The sequence below is a fragment of the Astyanax mexicanus genome, chromosome 12 (assembly GCF_023375975.1).
Source record: "Astyanax mexicanus isolate ESR-SI-001 chromosome 12, AstMex3_surface, whole genome shotgun sequence".
NCBI lineage: Eukaryota > Metazoa > Chordata > Actinopteri > Characiformes > Acestrorhamphidae > Astyanax > Astyanax mexicanus.
Genome location: NC_064419.1, coordinates 165,832 through 189,327, shown reverse-complemented (window position 1 = coordinate 189,327; position 23,496 = coordinate 165,832). Strand labels below are relative to the sequence as shown.

The following is a 23,496-nucleotide window of genomic DNA, read 5'->3' as shown; positions in this document are numbered from 1 at the left end:
TGTTTTTGTACTGTATTTCATTTTTAAATAAATATACAAAAAATAAGCTCATTATTTCCTCTGTCAGACTGATGGATTGTGGGATTGATTGAAATGTTTGTTTGGTGAGATAATGGTCCGTGAAAGTTGAAGAATATCTAATCTGCACGGTTTTGCAACAATAGAATAGAAAGAACAATAGAATGAAAGGCTGAATGGAGCTGTTTCTTTGTTCTGGTGAGAAGAAGTTTGTGTGAAGCACCGGTGCCTCTACTTACTGAAATATAAATATAACAGAATAGAAGTTTGGACACCTCTTAACCAAAAATCTGCAGAGTAAATATATACTCTATATACACTGTATTTCTACAGTAAAATCATACAGTAAATAACTTTAACACTGTGCTGCTTTCAGGATTTTGCTTTATATATTATTGGTTGTTGGGATCAGTAATTTCAGTGCAGAACACAGTGATATTTGAACTAAATTAGGCAAGTGCATAATAATAATAATTATTATTATTATTAGTAGTAGTAGTATAGAATAAAACAACAATGTTAAATTACTCAAATGTGCAGTAAAAAGATGAACTGGTAATTGTTTAAAGTGTAAATTAGAGTTTAAATGTTTAAATACAGCAGAGCTGAACTTTAGAAACTTTCCTCTTTTATTTCTGGTTTCTGGTTTCGACTCTTCTCTCATCCGTTTTCTCACATCAAAGACAGACGACACAAAGTAATAATTACTGATAGATGTTTTTTTTTTTACAAGCGTTTATCCTCCATCACTTCCTTATCTCAGTTCACCCTGACTTACTGCATTCTCAAACCTTAAAAAAACACTAAACTCACCCAGAGCCGAGAAGATGTCATCACTTAACCAATAATCACATCTGTGAACAAACTGAGGTCAGAGAGTTCTTCACAGGAAAACACAATAATTATATAATTATATACCTGAGATTTGATCAGGTGATTATTAATCACAGTGGGAGGAGTTTAACTCCAGTCAGCTTCTGATCATCAGACTGAATAAAATCTCCTGACAGAAACTCTGGATTAACAGCTGTAGTATTTCTATAACAGAAAAACAGCCTGAAAAATGTAAAAATGAGTTTTTGAGCTACAGGTGTTCAGACTGCAGGTCAATCAGAATAAGTTCTCAAATCAGATCTGCTGAGACGACTGTCCTCTCAGAAAACCATTTTTAATTTATAGAGCATTCTCTGAACATTACACTTAATAGACCGTTCCATCTATCACGTTTCTGCATGTTATTAAAACATTTGTATTTTTATGAACATTTTTAAATGTTCTGTAACGTCGCTGCAACATCACTTGTCTCAATGTTTAAATTTTCATATTTTCAAACGTTTTTTTTATCTAGCTGGGAATGTAAGGAATGGTTTTATAACGCTGTGATGCAAATGTCACACATTTTCAGAATATTCCTGTAACTTTATTTCCATAATTTTACACCTAAAATTCCTAGAAAATGTTCAAAATGTTGCTATTTATCCGAGTTCAATCCTGAACTCAACCCTGTCAAACTCATTCCCGTAACATTCAAACCAGTAACTTTCAACCCTGCCACACTCAACCCCAACACTCTGAACCCCACCACACTCAACTCCACCAAACTCAACTCCATCACACTCAACTCCACCACATTGGGAAGTCTCAGTGATAATCCTGTACATGTGTAACTGTGATTGAGTGTAATTATTTGGGTAAATCTGTAATTATGTAATTATGTAAATCAGCTGGCCCGGAATGGAATGCACTTCCTGGTTCTCAGTATTGTTTTTTCCATTGTTCTTGGTTTGATCTGACAGATCGGCTCTACCAGGAAGTTATTTTCCCATCAGAAAGATAAAACCTGCATATCTGATTTAACACAACCCTGTAGCTCCGCCCCTCATATCAATTTCATATCAATCAAAACAGTCAAGGATAAATCAATCAGGTAAACATAATAAATATCAATATAACCTGTTAAATTACACAATATTGCTGTGTAAACTTCCCTGCTGACACTGTTTAACAACACATTTATTAATATTTACTCTGAATTTATAATGATTTGATTCAGGGCGTTTTTGCATCGTTTTCACTGCTGACTGGATACGATAAATACTTTATTTAAAAATCAAGTTATTTTTCTTAAAGGATTAAAGATTTTTTAACAATTTCAGCATTCAGCATTCAGCAACTCTCTAATCCCTGAGTCTCTTTACGCTCTACTGTTCTTAATCTGAAGCTACATGAAGTTTGGAGACATATATAATATATAGTGTGTGTTGTGTGAGGAAACACCATTACAGTATACACTTTCTATTATATAGTTTTTATTCATGCATTTAATTCAAACTGGTAGAGTTACAATGCATTAAAACAGTGTGATACTGCAGTGCACAAATATCCCTGTGCATCACAGAAAAGTGACAGTGCATCATAGAAAAAGATCATTATTCTATTAAGCATTAAATCTAATAAAACTGTATTTCATCAAAGTGACCACAGCACTAATGTGTTAATGAGACTGACACTAATTAACCTGTCTTTACTCACCTCAACACAATCATTTCATTTGCATATTTATAAAAATCTAGTGCATATGATTATACATCATCTCCAATCAAGAACAATATTTTATATATGTAAACATGTAAACAAAAACAACAACAATATACCTTTATATTTACACATAAACACATTCACAAACACAGCTTATATAGCAACTATAGGAACTATGAGTGTGAGTTGTGGAAGAGTTGAGAAGTTGGGATGAGTTAGGGAGTTGGGTACGAGTTATGGATATTTATATACATATTGATAATGTACAATAATTGATAAGTGTGTAAGATATGAAATAGCTATTATGAGATACTGAGTTTACTGAGTAAAGGAAGTTCTGCATTCTATAATAATCCTGAAAGTTTTGAGTTGATGTAAGCTGTGCTCTTTTCAATAAATGCAATCAAATCCTCTGAGAAATACTCAACAATTCCAAGTAAATTCTCTCCAGAATCAGAAGATCCTGCATATCTATAGATATTTGAACACAGATATTTATGTGATTCCATCCCAAACTCATACAGATTAGCTCTGGTTAATAAATCACTGGTCAGAAATATTAATAAATGCCATTTTATAGACAGAACTACTGTTTAACACGGTTTCTAAATAAAACATGAGATTTGATCTTCTCCACTGATTAATCACTTCCTGTGAGACTCCAGGCACCAGTACCCTTCATCTGGGGTGATGCTTATTATTTCTACAGAGTCGATGTCATCGTATGTTTTTGTCAGGTAGTTGTTCAGTCGACAAGCAGCCTGAAATAAAGAAACAGACCAGAACCACGATATTAAACTCAATCATTCAGTTATATAGACGTCATGAAGGAACCCAACACCCAATGAATTAATAAACCCAACACCCTCAGACTTCAGGAAACATGACTGATGATGTCTCCAGGTGTAACAGGCAGTTTGTGATGAAGAAAAGACTTAATTTAGTGGTGTTTGAATAAAATGCATGAAGGTAAATTTTTGAAACTTGTGAAAATGACTCACTTCATATAGTGCACGCTGACGTTCCTCTTCCGTCGAATCTTCCGGGGCCAGAAGCTCCACCTCCAGGTTGCTTGTTATTGTGTGAAAATCTACAAAATAATGTAGTGAAATACATCAGTCAGTGTGATAGTGAGTTACAGAAGATCTGCTGTACACGTGTGCACTATAACTCACTATACTCACTCAGATTCTTCACTGTAGATGGAGGACTGGTTCCATCGTAGCGTCTGGTTGTAGGAGGCTGGGCTGCAGAGGTTTTATACACTGTAGGTGGCTCACTAGTGCCAGTAGTGTGCTTTGTGGTGAAGAACTGGGGTGTAGAGTGTTGGTGTTGTCCAGTTGATGCAGCAGTAGTGCTCTCTGTGGAGGTAAACTGGGGTGTGGAGTTTTTGTAGGTTGTAGTTGATGCAGCAGCAGTAGTGCTCTCTGTGGTGAAGAACTGGGGTGTAGTGGTTTCAACATTTCCAGTTGATGCAGTAGTGCCACCGTGTTCTGTGGTGAAGAACGGCGGCGTGGTGTTTTCATATGTTGTAGTTGATGCAGTAGTGACAGGACCCTCTGTAAACAAGATTTCAGTTGTAGAGGTTTCATAAGCTGTAGTTGTATCTGTATCTTTAGCTGGAGTTGTTTCTGTAGTTGAATCTGGAGTTGTAGTTGTTTCTGTATCTGTAGTTGTAGTTGTATCTTTAGCTGTAGTTGTTTCTGTAGTTGTTTCTGTAGTTGAATCTGGAGTTGTTTCTGTATCTGTAGTTGTAGTTGTTTCTGTAGTTGAATCTGTATCTTTAGCTGTAGTTGTTTCTGTTTCTGTTTCTGTAGTTGTAGTTGTGGTCTGGGTGGTTGGCATCACGTCTGTAAATAGAATAAGATTGTGATATTAATAATGAGATCTGAATTATAATATAAAGTTATACGTTATATAATACAGCAGTGAAGTGACTCACCTATAAACGGAGGGTCGTGAGTGGGAAAAGGAGATTCTGTAATCAGACGTTTCAGATCATCAGACAAATTAATCAATTCTATAACTTTACATTAAACATTAATACATATTTCTCATTTTTTGGTTAGTAGAACATTTTCTCAATGTTACAAATGAAGGGAACGGCAGGAGACACTCTGATTGGTTTAATTTCTGTTACGCCCAAAACACACCCATGATTAATAAGGAGAATTAGGACACGCCTTTACTGCGTTTCAGGAAGTGATAAATAGTCTGGACTCGAGGCCATAAACAAGGTCTCAGTCCTGGTCTCAAATTTGTCCTCAGTTTTGGGCTCGATCTGGACTGTTTTGGTCTAAGACTGGTTCTATTTCTCAGGATTGACCTCAGTCTTGGTTTAGATCTTTACCTCAGTTTGGCTCTTGGGTTTTTTTTTTGGTCTTGTTTTTTTTTACGGGGCTTTATCGAACACCCTGCACAATAAACACTGCAAGGCTCATTGCTATCTTACACCCCACCAACAGTCTATTTCCAGGTCTTGCTCCTGCACCCTTAAAACAGCGTCTGATTTTAGTTATCTACACTGACGGTCAGGGTGGTGGTCTGAAAGTGATGTGCGTTTCTATTTTATTTTTAATATTTATAAATTTGGACTAAAATTATTTATGTTTTCCAACAACTGTTTAAACTTTCTGTTTTAAATGCATGATTTTTGTATCCATGCGTGAATATAAAAAATATATAAAATGATTAAGTGCTTTTAATGACTTTATAATGACATATAAACACATTTAGACACATCACTCACCTTCATACACTGTATCTGTAGTTGTAGTTGTGGTCTGGGAGGTTGGCGTCTCGTCTGCAAATAGAATAAGATTGTGATATTAATAATGAGATCTGAAATTAATCAATTCTATAACTTTTAATTAAACATTAATAAATATGTCGCATTACTGCTTAATTTTTAATATTTATAAATTTGGACTAAAATAATTTAGGTTTTTCAAAAACTATTTGACCTTTCTGATTTAATTACCTGATTTTTGTGTACATGCACGAATATTAAAATGATTAAGGGCTTTTAATGACATATAAACACATTTAGAACATCACTTTAATAAAGTTATATTTATTATCTGAATTTCAAAAGTGGGGAAAATTAGATTTACAAAATGAAATGGTGATATTTTATATTTTTCTAAAATCATGTTTATTTCATTAATAAATACAGAACAGAATGAATCTTACTGGCTGGAGTTTCCTCTGTAGTTTCTGCAGTGATTTCTTTAGTTAGTTGATTGGCTAAAATAAAAGGTTAATTTTGTGACGTCAAAAAAAATGCAATACTACCTAATATTTAATGTGTGTCTAAAAATATATTTAGTAATCAAAATGTTACAATATTTTTAACACTGGCATATGACTTTAAAAATCTTAAAGTATAATATATATATATATATATAGTATATTACTAATATTGTAAAAAAATTACACTATATTAAACAATTATCTAAAATTGATGATGATTAATGACTTAGAAAATGTTCAGATTGGTTTATTTATCTATCTTTTCAATAATTACAGAAATGAAAACACTTACTGGTGCTGTTTGTGATCATCTCCGGTGTTTCTGCAGTGATTTCCTGTATTTGTGTAGTTTCTACAGTTTCAGATGGATTTTCTGAAATAAATAAAACAAATCAATGTATTTTATTACATATTTAATTCTTATCCAAACATATTCAATACTTTTCTGAAGAGATGAATCGCGGTTCGGTCTGATAATCTGATAATCTGATAGATGAGTCTGAGTTTGGTTCGGACTCATTTGGTTGAACTTTTTTCTGCAATCTGTTAATTAAAAAATGAAATAAATGAATATCAGGTAGTGAATAAAAAGTGAAGCACAGTGTTGAGGTGGTATCTTACCTGTTGTAGTCTGGCCATGTGCCATGGCGATCAGCAGACCAATCAGAATACTGGAATAACCCATACTGGTGATACTGGTGAAGAGAGTTATACTGGATCCAGTGAGTTTAAACCCTGCAGCTCTCTGAGTGTCTGCTGCTCCCTGTCTCACTCTCACATATAAAATATCAGCTCCTCCTCCTCTTCTTCACTCCTCCTCCTGCAGATCTGAATCTGAATCTGAATCTGAATCTGAATCTGAATCTGAATCTGAGTGGAATTCCCTCTGAACACTAAAAGGGATTTTCTTCCTACATTCCAGAAAAGTCTGTGCTTCATCAGATCTGAGTTTACGTCACTCTGAGACTCTGAGACAGAAAACAAAAACATTTAATAAACTATTAAACTCTTAAAGCTGCATTAATCACAGCGGGTTTGATCTGTGTGTTTTTTTTACCAGCTGTCAGAAACAGTCTCATCACAGTTTACATGTTTATCCTAACGTTACCCTTCTTTTAGAAAAGTATATACACCTGTGTTTTAATGTCAGCTGCTGTTAAAACTTCCACACTAACTCATGTCCTGCAGTCTAACGTTTATATTCACTTCTGCTGAAAATCTCTATAAAACATAAAGTTTAATTCTTTTTTATAAAAGGACACATCGAAAGAAGTGCTCTTGGACACACTGTAAACTCATACACTGTTTAAACTCAAATGATTTGAGTCTGTTTTACATAAAATTTGATATTTCTAAACAATACTCAACTACTTTGAGTTAGTTGAACTGAATTTGTGAGCACATAAACTGTACTATTCAAACTGAGATCTGAACTGAGTTGAACCAACTCATATATATGTATATATAACTGAGTTTATTCTGTTATTCCATTAACAGCTTCTTTTCTATTGGCTTCTGTCACAATCTATTTGCATACTGGGCGTGTCCAACAGTTTCTGACAGACACTCACCATCAGTGTGTAGTGATTCCCCCCTGGGGTGCCTTACAGATAAATCAACTTCCCCTTTAGCTGTAAAAACTTGATGTTTTAATTTATGCTAACTCAAGTTTTTATTCCCCATTACTTAACTTTTTTAAGGCAACCGGTTTCCTTCCTTTTTGAGGAACCCCCCATATAAAACCCGCTGCTGCACCTTTACCTGGCTGTTCTGCAGGTGTAAAACCTGCACAGGTGAAGAGCTGTATCAGGGTCTGTAGACTAACACTGCCCTCAGCAGGTCACATATATGAATTATTATTATTCTGCTGTCTCCTGTAATACAGTCACCCAGGTAACCCAGCAGCACACAGACCATAAATATAAATGTGAACATTAGAATATTAAACTTTATTTAAACCCCTTTCCTCCTATATTACTGATTATGATAAATTATATAACTATAGTTACTGAATCTCAGCTGAAGCTCAGGGTTATAGAAGAGTGTTCCTCATCTTCTGGGTTTTAAACTGTTTCTGTCTGTTGAAATCACTCTCAATTTACTGTTATTTTACATCTTCTCTGGTTAAAGAGCTTTTTAGATGGATGCTATGGTTTTTTTTTAGTTGTGTGTTGGGGGGGGGTGCACTATAGGACTCTGTGGGCGTGGCCTAAGCTTTTGTTCTTAATGGCTTTTACTTTTATACTTTAAGTAGTTTTGAATCCAGTACTTTTATAAACACTTTTACTTAAAGAGTAAAAAGCTTGAGTTGATTCTTCTTCAACTTCTACAGAAGTATTTTATTAAACTCTACCTGCAGAGTAATGAATGGAGATGGTTTATCAGGACTGCAGTGGTGGTATCTGTGGTGTTCTGAAGTTCTGAACATGAGGAAGAGAGAGAGTGAAACTGAGATCAGGAGGAAACAAAAAGCTTTTTGTCTCTTTAAACTCTGTCCAGCGATAACTGACCCGACACCTCACACAGAGCCCATGCAAATACACACACACACACACACACACACACACACACACAGTCTCTGTAATGTGTGTATTTGCATCCGAGTCTCACAGTAGAAGTTGCTGATTAGCTGAAGAGGATCATGACCATGGTAAAGTTCAGTTCTTTATTTTTTACAGTATTTATCTGTAATATTGTGTTTTTGTGGATTGTATTTGTGTTCAGGCTGTAAAGGTTTGAGTTTTTATAAACAGAGACTGAAATAGAAAAATTTGGTTCATCTTAAAATGTAATTAAAGCTGTACTTATAAGTACAAACTACAAACTAAAGCAAATTTCCAATACATGCATCTTCCCTCCTATCAGAGAACAATAGAGGGTTTAACACTGTTTTAAAGGTTCCAGGAAGGAGGGATATGTGGAAAAAGTTAATTATGAGATTTAATCCATATTTCAGCATAAATGAATGTAACATCAAGGTTTAGCACCGTTTAAAAAAAGGTTCCAGTAAGTTTAGACATAAATTACAGACATAATGTTCCAAAAATTCTGAAAAAAAAACATGTGATAGAGAGAAAAAAGAAGGAAAGACAGAAGAGTAGGGAGGTATAGAAAAAGTTAGTTAAGAGATGTAATCCATATTTTAGTATAAACAAAAGGAAATCAGCTACTGAACCCTAAGCAGTGTGGATGTCATGTTTATATAAAGCGCACTGTTATATTACTGTTATAAATGTAAAAATATATATATATATAAATACTAAAAACGTTTTCTTCTTTAGATTAAAACAGATCTCAGATCTCACCTCAAACAAAAAAGCCTCTACTGATAAACAGGATTTTAACAGATAAGCAGGGTGTTTAACAGGTGCAGTGAAAGTTAGTAAATAAATTTAATCCATATTTCAGCATAAATAAATGTATTGTTATCTACCATCTGAACTGAAGCCGTAGTGACGCTGTGTTTATATAGATAAAGATCACAAAACAAAACACCTAAAAGCATGAATAAACCTTTTTATTTCTTTAAATGATTCAGATTATTCTCGGGTGTTGATTCCCTGATGTCTGATTCGTGTTTTATTTCACTGAATGCGTAAATCACTTTCTCTTCTCCAGGTTTATACTTAGAGCAGCTCGTCCTCCTGATCTGAGTAAAAGTTCAGACGCTTCCTGTTCCTTTAATACCTGATCCGAGCAGCAGTGATGTTAAAGCTGTGTATTTATCATTTCTGCTTTCTGAATATCATATTCTATATTTACTTAATATTCCTGTTGTTATGGAGAATATCAGAGATAAACAGATCACTTCTACTTTCCTGTAGCCGGAGATCTGGGGGTGGTTTTATATCAGAACAGCTGGATTGATGTTCGGAGTGGAACAGCTTTAGGTTAACTGTGTTTAACTGTGTTTAACTGTGTTTAATGACGCTGTTTATGTGGGATTAGTGTGTTTTTGGGACAGAAGAGCAGAACTGTATACCTGTGTATGATAAACATCACAGAGATAAGAGTCTGAATTCAGCAGAATTTAGCTGTAAATCAGTTAATTATATTCAGTCATTATTTACTCCTCCCTCTGTTCCCTCTGTTCTCTTCTGTTCTTCCTGCTCCATCTGAGTTTGCATAATCCCTGACCTCTCGCACCAGGAAGTGTTTATAAGTGAACAAGCTCACAGTGGTGAGAAAAAGCCTCTCTGTGATGAAAAGACTCTTTATTTATATTTTAATATGGACGAGCGAAGAGTTTCTACTTTGTACCAAAAATGAAGCAGAATTCTTAATTATTAGATATCTAGATTAGTTTACTTTATCTCTCTAGCTTAATAAAACTTTACTACTTATTCAATTTACCCAAAACCTAAATAACTAATATAGGTTATATTTACACTGTAAAAAAATATTTTTTACAATTTTACATTACATAAAATTCATGGTAAGAAAAACAATCTCTGTGATGAAAGAGGAACCCATCCTCCTCAGGTCGACCCACTCAGTACAAACAAACAACAAACAAATAACAGAACAAAACAGCAGTACGGAGAGTTAATGTGGAGCTAAAGCTAATGTAAGAATAAAACAAAACAAAATAAATAAAAACTTTGACACAGATTTTTTCTTGTGAATTAAGCGCAAGCTTAAAAAACATCAATGCAAAACATAAAAAAGGACGAAGAAAAGATTCTTTCAGATTCTTTTCTTCTTTAAGGTTCACACATAATAATCAGCACCATATGCTAATATGCAGAAAAAGGCCTTATAAACTATCTCACATCCAGGACAGGTTCCACTAAAAACAGGCTTCCCAGGGGTCCAATTATTTGTTCAATAATAGACGTATGAGTGCTGCCATAATTGCTGCAGAGGTTGAAGAAGTGTGAGGTCAGTCTGCAGTGCTCAGATCATGCGCTCTGCACACCACTGTCTGCATGGCACTGTTCTAGAAGATAGCCTCTTCTGAAGCTGATGCACAAGAAAGCCTGCAAACCATCAGTCCAAGAGCATGAGTTACTGGAGCTATGTCCTGTAGTCTGGAAAGATCAAATAAAATAAATAAACCTGTTTGGCTCAGATGGTGTCAAAGCATATGTGGTGGCATCCTGGTGAGGAATACCAAGATAACAGTCATGCATGGTGGTGGTAGCATCATGGTCTGGATCTCACACGGGAGGTTGTGATGTCATCATGGAGGAGTGGAAGAGGATTCCAGTGAAATCTGTGAAGCTCTAGTGAACTCCATGAGTGAGAGGGTTGAGGAAGTGCTGGAGAACAATAGTGATCACACCAAATATTGACTAGTATTTGGCTGTTTTCTCTGAGGAGTGCATCGCTTAATACTTTACATTTTATTAAAGTGTTGAATTTTCAGTGTTTTCTCTCTTTATTTTTGTGTAATTCGTGTTTTTTTTTCAGAGTTTCTTCGGGAAGCTAAAAAACCTGTAAGTACTGAATTTTCTCCTGAATCTGTTCAGTTCCTCTGTTTCTGTTTTTTTTTACTGATTCTTATATTTCTGATTCTGTTCAGACACAGCGGACCCCCGGCTCCCCCCAAGAGAATAGGTACACTCTCCAGTCCTGCACTCGTTTATTACACGGCGTATTTCCCTGAACTGATCTGAAATCATTTGTTATTTTACAGTCAGTTGTGGCTTTGATAATAAACAGTGGTGTTATTAAAGTAAAACTGCAGAGATTTTAATGGTTTGTAATGAGAGTAATATAATTAAAGATGCTGAAATATACTGTGTATATATATATATCAGTGTAACTGTGATCTTTTTTCACTGTTTGTTTTTCTGTGTTAGATAATAATGCTGGATACGGCTGGTCTGAGGATGAATTTGTAAGTGAAACTTCACTGTGTTTCTATTTTAACAGCAGCATATAGTATACAGTGAATAGTGAATATTTGAGTAATGTTCTAATCCAGGTTATGAGAAGCAACAAATACCAGTAGTGTGAGCAGTAGTGTGAGCAGTAGTGTAGAGCAGTAGTGTGAGCAGTAGTGTAGAGCAGTAGTGTAGAGCAGTAGTGTAGAGCAGTAGTGTGAGAGATTCAGTGAGCAGTAGTGTGAGCAGTAGTGTAGAGCAGTAGTGTAGAGCAGTAGTGTAGAGCAGTAGTGTAGAGCAGTAATGTGAGCAGTAGTGTGAGAGATTCAGTGAGCAGTAGTGTAGAGCAGTAGTGTGAGCAGTAGTGTGAGCATTAGTGTAGAGCAGTAGTGTAGAGCAGTAGTGTAGAGCAGTAGTGTAGAGCAGTAATGTGAGCAGTAGTGTGAGAGATTCAGTGAGCAGTAGTGTAGAGCAGTAGTGTGAGCAGTAGTGTGAGCAGTAGTGTAGAGCAGTAGTGTAGAGCAGTAGTGTGAGCAGTAGTGTGAGCAGCAGTGTAGAGCAGTAGTGTGAGCAGTAGTGTAGAGCAGTAGTGTAGAGCAGTAGTGTGAGCAGTAGTGTGAGCAGCAGTGTAGAGCAGCAGTGTGAGCAGTAGTGTAGAGCAGTAGTGTAGAGCAGTAGTGTGAGCAGTAGTGTGAGCAGCAGTGTAGAGCAGTAGTGTGAGCAGTAGTGTGAGCAGCAGTGTAGAGCAGTAGTGTGAGCAGTAGTGTGAGCAGTAGTGTGAGCAGTAGTGTAGAGCAGTAATGTAGAGCAGTAGTGTGAGCAGCAGTGTAGAGCAGTAGTGTGAGCAGTAGTGTAGAGCAGTAGTGTGAGCAGTAGTGTGAGCAGCAGTGTAGAGCAGTAGTGTGAGCAGTAGTGTAGAGCAGTTGTGTGAGCAGCAGTGTGAGCAGTAGTGTAGAGCAGTAGTGTGAGCAGCAGTGTGAGCAGTAGTGTGAGCAGTAGTGTGAGCAGTAGTATAGAGCAGTAGTGTGAGCAGTAGTGTAGAGCAGTAGTGTAGAGCAGTAGTATAGAGCAGTAGTGTAGAGCAGTAGTGTGAGCAGTAGTGTAGAGCAGTAGTGTAGAGCAGTAGTGTAGAGCAGTAGTGTGAGCAGCAGTGTAGAGCAGTAGTGTGAGCAGTAGTGTAGAGCAGTAGTGTGAGCAGCAGTGTGAGCAGTAGTGTAGAGCAGTAGTGTGAGCAGTAGTGTAGAGCAGTAGTGTAGAGCAGTAGTGTGAGCAGTAGTGTGAGCAGTAGTGTAGAGCAGTAGTGTAGAGCAGTAATGTAGAGCAGTAGTGTGAGCAGTAGTGTGAGCAGTAGTGTAGAGCAGTAGTGTAGAGCAGTAGTGTAGAGCAGTAGTGTGAGCAGCAGTGTGAGCAGTAGTGTGAGCAGTAGTGTGAGCAGTAGTATAGAGCAGTAGTGTGAGCAGTAGTGTAGAGCAGTAGTGTAGAGCAGTAGTATAGAGCAGTAGTGTAGAGCAGTAGTGTGAGCAGTAGTGTAGAGCAGTAGTGTGAGCAGCAGTGTGAGCAGTAGTGTGAGCAGTAGTGTGAGCAGTAGTATAGAGCAGTAGTGTGAGCAGTAGTGTAGAGCAGTAGTGTAGAGCAGTAGTATAGAGCAGTAGTGTAGAGCAGTAGTGTGAGCAGTAGTGTAGAGCAGTAGTGTAGAGCAGTAGTGTGAGCAGTAGTGTGAGCAGTAGTATAGAGCAGTAGTGTGAGCAGTAGTGTAGAGCAGTAGTGTAGAGCAGTAGTATAGAGCAGTAGTGTAGAGCAGCAGTGTGAGCAGTAGTGTAGAGCAGTAGTGTGAGCAGCAGTGTGAGCAGTAGTGTGAGCAGTAGTGTGAGCAGTAGTATAGAGCAGTAGTGTGAGCAGTAGTGTAGAGCAGTAGTGTAGAGCAGTAGTATAGAGCAGTAGTGTAGAGCAGTAGTGTGAGCAGTAGTGTAGAGCAGTAGTGTAGAGCAGTAGTGTGAGCAGTAGTGTGAGCAGCAGTGTAGAGCAGTAGTGTGAGCAGTAGTGTAGAGCAGTAGTGTGAGCAGCAGTGTGAGCAGTAGTGTAGAGCAGTAGTGTGAGCAGTAGTGTAGAGCAGTAGTGTAGAGCAGTAGTGTGAGCAGTAGTGTGAGCAGTAGTGTAGAGCAGTAGTGTAGAGCAGTAGTGTAGAGCAGTAGTGTAGAGCAGCAGTGTGAGCAGTAGTGTGAGCAGCAGTGTGAGCAGTAGTGTGAGCAGCAGTGTGAGCAGTAGTGTAGAGCAGTAGTGTAGAGCAGTAGTCTGAGCAGTAGTGTAGAGCAGTAGTGTAGAGCAGTAGTGTGAGCAGTAGTGTGAGCAGCAGTGTGAGCAGTAGTGTAGAGCAGTAGTGTGAGCAGTAGTGTGAGCAGTAGTGTAGAGCAGTAGTGTAGAGCAGTAGTGTAGAGCAGTAGTGTGAGCAGTAGTGTGAGCAGTAGTGTAGAGCAGTAGTGTGAGCAGCAGTGTGAGCAGTAGTGTAGAGCAGTAGTGTGAGCAGTAGTGTAGAGCAGTAGTGTAGAGCAGTAGTATAGAGCAGTAGTGTAGAGCAGTAGTGTGAGCAGTAGTGTAGAGCAGTAGTGTGAGCAGTAGTGTAGAGCAGTAGTGTGAGCATTAGTGTGAGCAGTAGTGTGAGCAGTAGTGTAGAGCAGTAGTGTAGAGCAGTAGTGTGAGCAGCAGTGTGAGAGGTTTGTGTACAGCAAATAAAATCAATCTCACTTCTTGTTTGTGACGAAAGGCGTTCAGCGCGGCCGCCTCTCACTTCCCTCCTGAACTTGTGAAAGATCTGAACACCTTCATCTCCTCATTATTCACTATAATACTGTATTTAAAAATAGTGCAGCCAGTGTTCACACTCAGAAACGGTTTCTCAGATCCAGATTAAACTTACAGTGTTATATAAAAGTGACTCCACTCCTCAGATTTCTGCACATACTTTATTTTATATTTTTTTATGGGAAAACACTAAAAGAACTTTAATATCGTTAAACTTAGCTATAGACTGGTGGGAATGGTCTGAGTCCACATGTGTAGTATAATATCCACAGTTTGGCTTTAAATAAATATACATATGAGTGCTGCCAGTATTGCTGTTGAAAAAGTGTGAGGTCTACCTGCAGACCATAAATCACACACTGCTTCGACTCTGTCTGCATGGAACTGTCCTAGAAGAAAGCCTCTTCTGAAGCTGATGCACAAGAAAGCCTGAAACAGTCTAGGTAATAATGGTGATCATACAAAATATTGACACTATGAGCACAATCTGGACATCAGTTTCGTTTCTATAGTGTTCTCCCATGAAAATATATAATAAAATATGTGCAGAAATGTGAGGAGTGTTCTCACTTTAGTTGGATACTGAATACTGATTACTTTAGGTTTAATCCTTAACCAAGAACCTGATTGTTAATAACACAATAATAACAGTAATAAGAGTTATGTATGTGATTATATATTTGTGTAGGGTGAAGAAGATTGTGATACGTATGAAGCTCCGCCCTGCGAGCGCCCGACTATTAAAGTCCAGCGTCAGCCGGTAGAGGAGAACGTTTACCTGGGTAAAATCATCTCTCTCTAATCCAGATTAAACCTCAGATTATAAACAGCCCTGAAACCTTTCAGTTCCTTTACAGAGGAGGGGGAGGAGCCTGAACCCCCTGTAGTGAATTTACTGGAGTTTCCTGTTCCTGCAGGAAATGATATTAATACTGTTCAATTCTGACGTTTCAGAAGCAGAATTTAACTCTTTAGTCTCCAAGCTTAACACTCCAATCACAGATCAGATAACTGCTCTCTCCTCCACATTTAATATAAAATAATAATTTACTCAGCGCTGTTTCTATTGTGTCTGAAATCAATATTAAAATACGCTTTTTTTGGGTTGAGTACAATAAATCACTGCATGAGATTAAAATAAATAGACAGTCCCATCACCATCTCACAACACCCAGCTTTATCTAAAACCTTATTCTTTTATTATATTAATTAACCCTAGACTTTGTTTAATGAATTTTTAACTAAACAATTAAATTTTAGGAGTCTTGAGCTTTTCCTTATTTACTTCAAATTGAATATTCTTAAAATAATTTTGCATTCACACAATAAAAAGTAAAATGCATCCATAAAGGGATTTTTGTTGATAATTTGTGTGACAATAATAATATTTTTACTGCTTTCTAAAATAGTCACTGATTTAAGTCACTTTTGTAAGTAAAATTAGGTAAAAATACTCCAGAATGAAGAAAACAGTGACGCCATGTTTACATCATAAGTAGAAGCGTAGTACGTCACTCAGCACTGTAACCTCGGTAATATGATTATTTTTAATGTTTTTAAAAGAAATAATGTTTTAAAATGAAGCTGTTTGATTGGTTGATTGGTTATATGTGTGTACAGGTTATCCTGAGAGAACTCCACATCCTGTTATTCCTCAGAGACAGGTGGCTCCGCCCCCACGACCTGCCAAGATGACACCTAAAACGGTAACAACAAAAAATTTCTTCTAGAAGTGTGTTACTCTCTTTATATAATGAGAATAAAGTATTTAAATTACTAATTAATATTTATAATAATAGTAAAATATTTATATACATTTTTGTTAGAGACCGCCTGAGCCGCCGCCTGATCAGGAGGAATTCTACATCGACCCGAACAACAGAAAATGTAAGAGCGCACTTCACCACACGCATAATTACTGTATAAATAAAACAGCCAGCAGAACACACTCCCAATCACAAGTCCTGAGGACAAGCGCCATTATCAGGGATAATTACATTTAAATCTTAAATCACTCACTTCTGAAGGGTTTTTGTTTATCTTTGTAACTTTGTGATGCATATCGTTGCTGTCCAATGAAAAACACGTATCTCCATATTAGTCGATTTTTAGTTTACTGCATAATTTGAACAGACATGCTGTCTCACACTGTACTGAAACTTCTCGGTGAACGGACTCACTATATGGAGTAAACTTGTGTCAAATGAAATGAATTTTGTGTAATTAAAATAAATTATATTATATTATAGAGTTTTTTTTACAATCTTCAAAATTATTTTTTTTTGTTTTATTAAAGTTCCTGAAGTTAATCGTAAAGATAAGAAGGCGGTGAGGAAGAGTCCTCCAGCTGTTCCGGCTCCAAACCATGAAGAAGGTTCATATATTTCTCTATATATTTCTCTCTCTGCTTCCTGTACGTTTTCTTTATGCAGATTTTATATTTATTCTTTCTAAGTAAATTCTGTATAATTACTCCTGTACTTTTCCTGTCTGATGCAGGAGAAATATTGAGGTGTGAAAGTTTTAGTAGTAGTACAGAGCTGAATATAATGTAAATATATAATGATTCTGGTCTGAACTGTATTTCAGATGTTTATCTCGACCCAAATGAAGGACAGGTGAGCATCACTGTTAATCTTTATAAACACTGTTATAGATATTAAACACTGAAACACTGCGTCAGTCTCAGCCCAGTTCCAGAGGTTCAGGGTCAGTAATGGTAACAGCAGCGTTTTGTGGGTCAGAATTTCTGAGCATTTTCAGGGTTTTTATACAGAAGCTCCACTTCAGTTCAATCAACAGGTGCAGGTTTATATTAATATTAGTGTTTAATGTGTTTCAGGGTGGGAGATGTCCGTCTCCTGAGGTGTATTTGGAGCCGACGCAGGGTAATAAATACACTCAGCATTATAACACTGCAGGTGAAGCGGCCTGTAGGTGTGAGAGTGTGAGGTAATGGCTGTGTGCGGTACGCTGGTGAATAATAATAATAATATTAATATTTTATTGTATTATTTTATTGTAGCTCGGCCCCCGGTCCCCCGCGGGGGTGTTCGTGTGGTTCTGCCCACCAGCGTTCCTCCTGCTCTCATGTAAGATTTTACACATTTAATCTACTTTTTAAAGACAAGCTGAAGAACAATAACTATTACTGTGTCCCATGACTTTTGTCATGTGGGCGGGGTCTCCTGTATAAAGTGTGGGTGTGATTTCTGCTAAATTCATTACTTTAATCATGTTAATCTGAGCTAAAGGCTAAAGCTGCTGTTTCCATGTGGGTCAGCCAGACGTCTTCCTGTAGCAGTTTTTATCTCCAGTTTCTAAGTGTCTTTATTTGAAGGTGTAGAAACAGTACTCACCGCTCTCTGACTTCATCTGTAATTTCTCTAAAGAAAAAAAAAACTTCTACTTTTAATAGTTACAGAGTTCTCTACAGTGTTTCTGGGTCTTTTTCTAGTGATTATGATGATGAAAGTGTGAATGTGCTGTTAGTGTGTAAATGCTGCTACTTTTGACCTTGTATAAAACTTTTGTAATATATATTTGTATATAATCTGTGTGTGTAATTTGTATTTGTTAATTGATCTCTCAGTTTTGTTTCCCCAAAAAAGCATTGCATTCAACCTAAAGAGAAAAAAACATATGTGGAATAATGAAACAGTAACTTTAATAAGTTTATTTGAAGGTGAATCTTAAGGAGTTTAGAGCCCCTGTGTTTTAGGAAATATACTGATATTGATGCAATATATTGCAATATTAATAATTTGTCCAAACCCTTGTCGCCACTCTTTGATGTTTACACATCCTTGCATGTACAATTATAGATTTCACTCTTCAAAATGATGCAGCATTACACTGATATATATAGAAGTATTTCAGTATTTTGTTTGGAAATAAAGTATTGAATTATTGAATTAATTTAGTTGTAAAGATTGGTGTCAGAAGTGTTTTTTTCTCTGTTTAACAAAACTTTCTCTTTTTTCCTTTATAGAATGAAACCGCCTGTTCCCAGAGCCAAATCTGTAAATACTGCACACACACACACACACACACACACACACACACACACAGAGAGATACAGTTATGAACATTTGAATATTCAAAATAATGTTTGTTTTGCTTTTCCTCAGAACTCTATTGCCGCCGGTGACTTTGTGAAGTCAGGTCAGACTCTTTCTCTCGTTTACTGTTCTCTATCAGAACTGCTGGATCTGGAGTTTAAAAATTATGTTTTTTATAGGAAGAAACAACCTTGACATTTAAAAATATAAAAATGTGTACACGTCACGTTTCTGCAAATATATGATAATACTTTTTTATGGGTAAACAGAATTATATAATTATAAAAGCTGTATATAATTTAGAGTAGTGAGTGTAGAGTCTGTATATCAGTACAGATTTACTGTCCTCTGTAAATAACACAAAGTCAGAGCTCACCTGACTTAAAGAGAATGACTTTTGCTTTGTGTTTCGAGCTGAGCAAGCTGTACTTTTCCCGTCGTTACGACAGCAAAGACACTCGGACACGCCCCTAAATCAAGCTGCAGGATGCACAATTAAGGGCTCACCTATAGATCACTAATATATGACCCTGTGTGTTTATCTCAGGTCCACCTCCAGACATGAGGAGCTACACCTTTCCTGCTAAAGCTCCGCCCCCCACACCTCACACCAAACCACCCCTACCAATCAGCCTGAAGGAGCCCAAACCAAGGTAACACACACACACTATACACACACACACACACTATACACACACACACTATACACACACACACACACTATACACACACACACACACACACACACACACACACTATACACACACACACACACACACACACACACACTATACACACACTATACACACACTATACACACACACACTAAACACACTATACACACACTATACACACACACACTATACACACACACACACACTATACACACACACACACACACACACACACACACTACACACACTATACACACACTATACACACACACACATACACTACACACACTATACACACACACACTATACACACACTATACACACACTATACACACACACTATACACACACACACACTATACACACACTATACACACACACACACACTATACACACACACACTATACACACACACACACAATACACACACTATACACACACACACTATACACACACTATACACACACACTATACACACACACACTATACACACACACACACACTATACACACACACACTATACACACACACACACACTATACACACACACACACTATACACACACACACTATACACACACACACACACTATACACACACACACTATACACACACACACACACTATACACACACACACTATACACACACACACTATACACACACACACACACTATACACACACACACACATACACTACACACACTATACACACACTATACACACACACTATATATATTTATTAATCACAACACTGATCACTAATAGTGCTGTGCACTACTGTTCTCACGGCTGTGCGTCTCTTTCAGTCCTCCTGTTCCTCCGTCAGTCGAGAGCTCAGGTGAGATTATCCTCCTTTATTCTCTCTGATCTGATCTGATCTGTTTCTGAGGAACAGAAGCTTCAGTGATTCAGTGAATTAAATCTCATTTCTCTCACACAGCGCCGCTGATCACACCTGGAGGACAGGTAAACACCTGCACTGCTTCTTAGCTTCTGTTCCAGATTTATTATTTCAGTGATTCTGAAATCTGATATTTAAATCACTGACTCAATTTTTTATTGTTATTTAGTTTTACTTTTAGTATCCAGTAACAGGTAGAATTAGTTTTATTCAGTTTGATATGATTCTGTGTTTTAGAATCAGGAGGCGGGGCTGGAGGATCAGGAGTGGTTTGCGGGAGAATGCGGCCGCAGGACAGCGGAGGAAACTTTACTCAGAATTAACCTGGTAAATAACAGAGAAAAGTGATATATGGAATTGTGTAATTGATCCACAGTTTGAAAAACGTGTGTGTAACTTGTGTGTAAAAAAAAACACAACCAATAAGCCCAGAACCAGCCTCAGAACACATGTGAAAACACCCTTAAGCACATACAGCTCTGTAAATTTTTAAATTTGTAAAATTTTAAATCTGTAAATTTGCTATTTATAGGTTTATGTTTAAGTAAAATGAACATTGTTGTTTTATTCTATAAACTACAGACAACATTTCTCCCAAATTACAAATAAAAATATTCTCATTTAGAGCATTTATTTACAGAAAATGAGAAATGACTGAAATAACAAAAAAGATGCAGAGCTTTCAGACCTCAAATAATGCAAAGAAAACAAGTTCATATTCATAAAGTTTTAAGAGTTCAGAAATAATCAATATTTGGTGGAATAATCCTGGTTTTTAATCACAGTTTTTTTCATGCATCTTGGCATCATGTTCTCCTCCACCAGTCTTACACACTGCTTTTGGATAACTTTATGCTGCTTTACTCCTGGTGTAAAAGTTCAAGCAGTTCAGTTTGGTGGTTTGATGGTTTGTGATCATCCATCTTCCTCTTGATTATATTCCAGAGGTTTTTAATTTGGTAAAATCAAAGAAACTCATCATTTTTAAGTGATGTCATATTTTTCCAGAGCTGTATATTATGCTGTTATTATTGATGTTGTTTATATTTCTATTCTATTCTACTGTAGTTCTGTACTGATAAACCCACTGCTATATATCAGCTTTATTTTCGGTGGTTGAAATAAATGAGTTCTCGGATATTATGAGCTGTTCTGTCTCTGTGTTTCTCTTCAGGACGGATCGTTTCTGGTCCGCTGCAGTACGGCTCAGGACGCTCGGCAGCCCTTCACTCTGGTGGTTCTGTTTAATCAGAAGGTTTATAACATCCCGGTGCGCTTCCTCAGAGACTCCAGCAGCTACGCCCTCGGCAAGGAGGGCAAGAAAAACGAAGAGGTACCAGATTAACATCAGAAATTCACTTTATTTTAAACCAGTTTACTATTGTTCTTATTCTTCAGTTTTCTTCAAAAAATAAGAACCACTTTTAAAGATCTCAAACCCAACTTCGAAAAGATCTGGGATACTGTGTATATAAAAGTAAATTAATGAAAATAAAACTAAATGCAATGATTCACTAATCTCATAAATGAATCTTTTATTTACAGTAGATCAGAAATCACACAGCACCAGTCAAAAATGTAATTCTTGTTACATTTGTGTTTTTTCTTTTTTTATGTTCTGTACTGTAGATTAATAATAAAGTCATCCAAACTATGAAGAAAAGAGAACTGTTAAACAAACCAGAATATGTTTTATATTTTAGCTCATCTTGTTTAGATGATCAGTTTTGAACATCTCTGCTGGATTTTCTCAGTCAGTTTTATGAGGTAGAGTCTCCTGGAATTCAGGCTTTCAGTTAACAGCTGTGCTGAACTCATCAAGAATTTCTTGTCTCTTACTGTGATGTGTGAACAATTACATTCACTTACAGTAACAAATACCATGAAAAATGTTATGATGAATCTGGCACTCATTAGGAATAGAAGAGCAAAAACATTATATTTGATGTACAAGATAAATGATGTACAGCACAGGCAGTGACCTTTATCATATCATATCACCCGAAATTAAGAAATATATTGTAATATAAATTTGGGTCATATATAAACATGTATATGATTTACCTGTAAAATACATACAGCACAGGAGGGTCATACCTTTAGTACTGATTGTTTATTATCACAGTGATGATATATTTGTAATTTTCCTCCTCGATTTATTTAAAACAGGCAGGAAATATATTACAAAACTGTTAAATCCTTTCAGTTCATCAGAAAATCATCAACATCATCAGATTCTGATTTCCTCCCGGGAGGAGAGGCTTGATCAGGTCTTTTCTGCAGACGTTTCAGCTGCTGGCTGATTACAGGTTTTCTGTGTTTTTCGTCTTTAGTGAATAAAAAGCAGCTGAATTCATCAGGCTGATGTTAGATTAGCTGCAGCACGGCTCAAAATACACAACATTTTTAATTAAATTACATATTTGTAAATGACAAACGTATGTGAACCTTTACTTTTAGTATCTGGTGACGCCCGTTTGCAGCAACAACTGTTTAGAGAACATTTTTGAGCAAACTCTTTACACTGTTCATTAGGTTTTAAGGGATTTTATTTAAAAAAATACATTTGTTTCCAATTCTCTCTCTCTCTCTCTTTCCATCTCTCTATCTCTCTCTCTCTCTCTCTCTCTCTCTCTCTCAGCTCTTCGACAGTCTGCAGGAGATTATCTCCCATCATAAGGATAATCCTCTTCTTCTGATTGACAGCAAGAGTCAGTCTAAACACACCACTTATCTCACACACCCTGCACATCCCTAACACGCACACCCACACACCCACACACACATACACACACACACCCCCACACACACATACACACACACACACACACACACCAACATATGTATGTACACATGCAGATGTACTCTCTCACATAAATAACACATTTTCTCTCTCTCACACTAAACCTCAATACTCACTATACACAAATGTATGCATGTTATGCTATTTTTCACTATTTCTTCTAAATGTTTATTGAATATAGATTCTAATGTATAATGCATGTTATTTTATTGTTTTAATAAACTAAATGTAAACGCTGTATACTGCAGTGTGTCTTTACTGCTAAATAAAGCTCATCATCAACAACATGCAGGTGTTGGAACTGTTCATCAAAAACTTTTCATTCATTATTTAGGCAGAATGTACATTTCATACGTGATAAAACTCTGTAAAGTACACAACTAAATGACTATTTGATAAGTGTGCTGTAAAGTAAAGTATTTGACCCCTTACATAGTTCTTTGGGGTTTTTTTCATACTTACATTACATTACAGCTATATATTACTGTAACATTATTATTATTATTATTATTATTATTATTATTATTATTATTATTATTATAGCAGCTCAGTGTTGAGTAATAGTAGGGGTGGGGAGTGGGTCACGTGCTCTGTTCTGGGGGAAGGGGCAGCGGAGGGGTACA

General features: G+C 36.7%; 2 protein-coding genes across 2 annotated transcripts; one reads left to right on the top strand and one right to left on the bottom strand.

The window, feature by feature from the left end:
* Positions 1-2,329: 2,329 nt before the first annotated feature.
* LOC103034472 (uncharacterized) lies at positions 2,330-6,560 on the bottom strand. Its single transcript, XM_007229137.4, has 8 exons — positions 6,430-6,560; positions 6,101-6,181; positions 5,749-5,802; positions 5,306-5,359; positions 4,499-4,534; positions 3,741-4,406; positions 3,558-3,646; positions 2,330-3,317 (listed from the first exon to the last, which is right to left on the bottom strand). The coding sequence occupies exons 1-8, from the start codon at positions 6,491-6,493 to the stop codon at positions 3,201-3,203; spliced, it is 1,161 nt and encodes a 386-aa protein (XP_007229199.3). The 5' UTR covers positions 6,494-6,560; the 3' UTR covers positions 2,330-3,200.
* A 1,790-nt stretch (positions 6,561-8,350) lies between these two features.
* Positions 8,351-23,160, top strand: si:dkeyp-117b11.1 (B-cell linker protein). Its single transcript, XM_049486243.1, has 19 exons — positions 8,351-8,458; positions 11,221-11,246; positions 11,333-11,367; positions 11,613-11,650; positions 15,124-15,217; positions 16,056-16,141; positions 16,262-16,322; positions 16,732-16,809; positions 17,025-17,053; positions 17,278-17,323; positions 17,461-17,527; positions 18,427-18,457; positions 18,566-18,599; positions 19,044-19,149; positions 19,976-20,007; positions 20,110-20,135; positions 20,308-20,397; positions 21,245-21,403; positions 22,712-23,160. Exons 1-19 carry the CDS (start codon positions 8,450-8,452, stop codon positions 22,826-22,828), a joined length of 1,164 nt encoding a protein of 387 aa, XP_049342200.1. The 5' UTR covers positions 8,351-8,449; the 3' UTR covers positions 22,829-23,160.
* The last annotated feature ends 336 nt before the right edge of the window (positions 23,161-23,496 follow it).

Coding starts and splice junctions, on each gene's coding strand:
- LOC103034472 (XM_007229137.4), bottom strand. CDS start 6,493: ATGGGTTATTCCAGTATTCTGATTGGTCTGCTGATCGCCATGGCACAT. Junction 4,535..5,305: donor TACAGATACAGTGTATGAAG/GTGAGTGATGTG, acceptor GTCTGATTACAG/AATCTCCTTTTCCCACTCAC. Junction 3,318..3,557: donor GTCAGCGTGCACTATATGAA/GTGAGTCATTTT, acceptor TCTTTATTTCAG/GCTGCTTGTCGACTGAACAA.
- si:dkeyp-117b11.1 (XM_049486243.1), top strand. Junction 11,247..11,332: donor TTCGGGAAGCTAAAAAACCT/GTAAGTACTGAA, acceptor GATTCTGTTCAG/ACACAGCGGACCCCCGGCTC. Junction 18,600..19,043: donor CGGTGACTTTGTGAAGTCAG/GTCAGACTCTTT, acceptor TGTTTATCTCAG/GTCCACCTCCAGACATGAGG.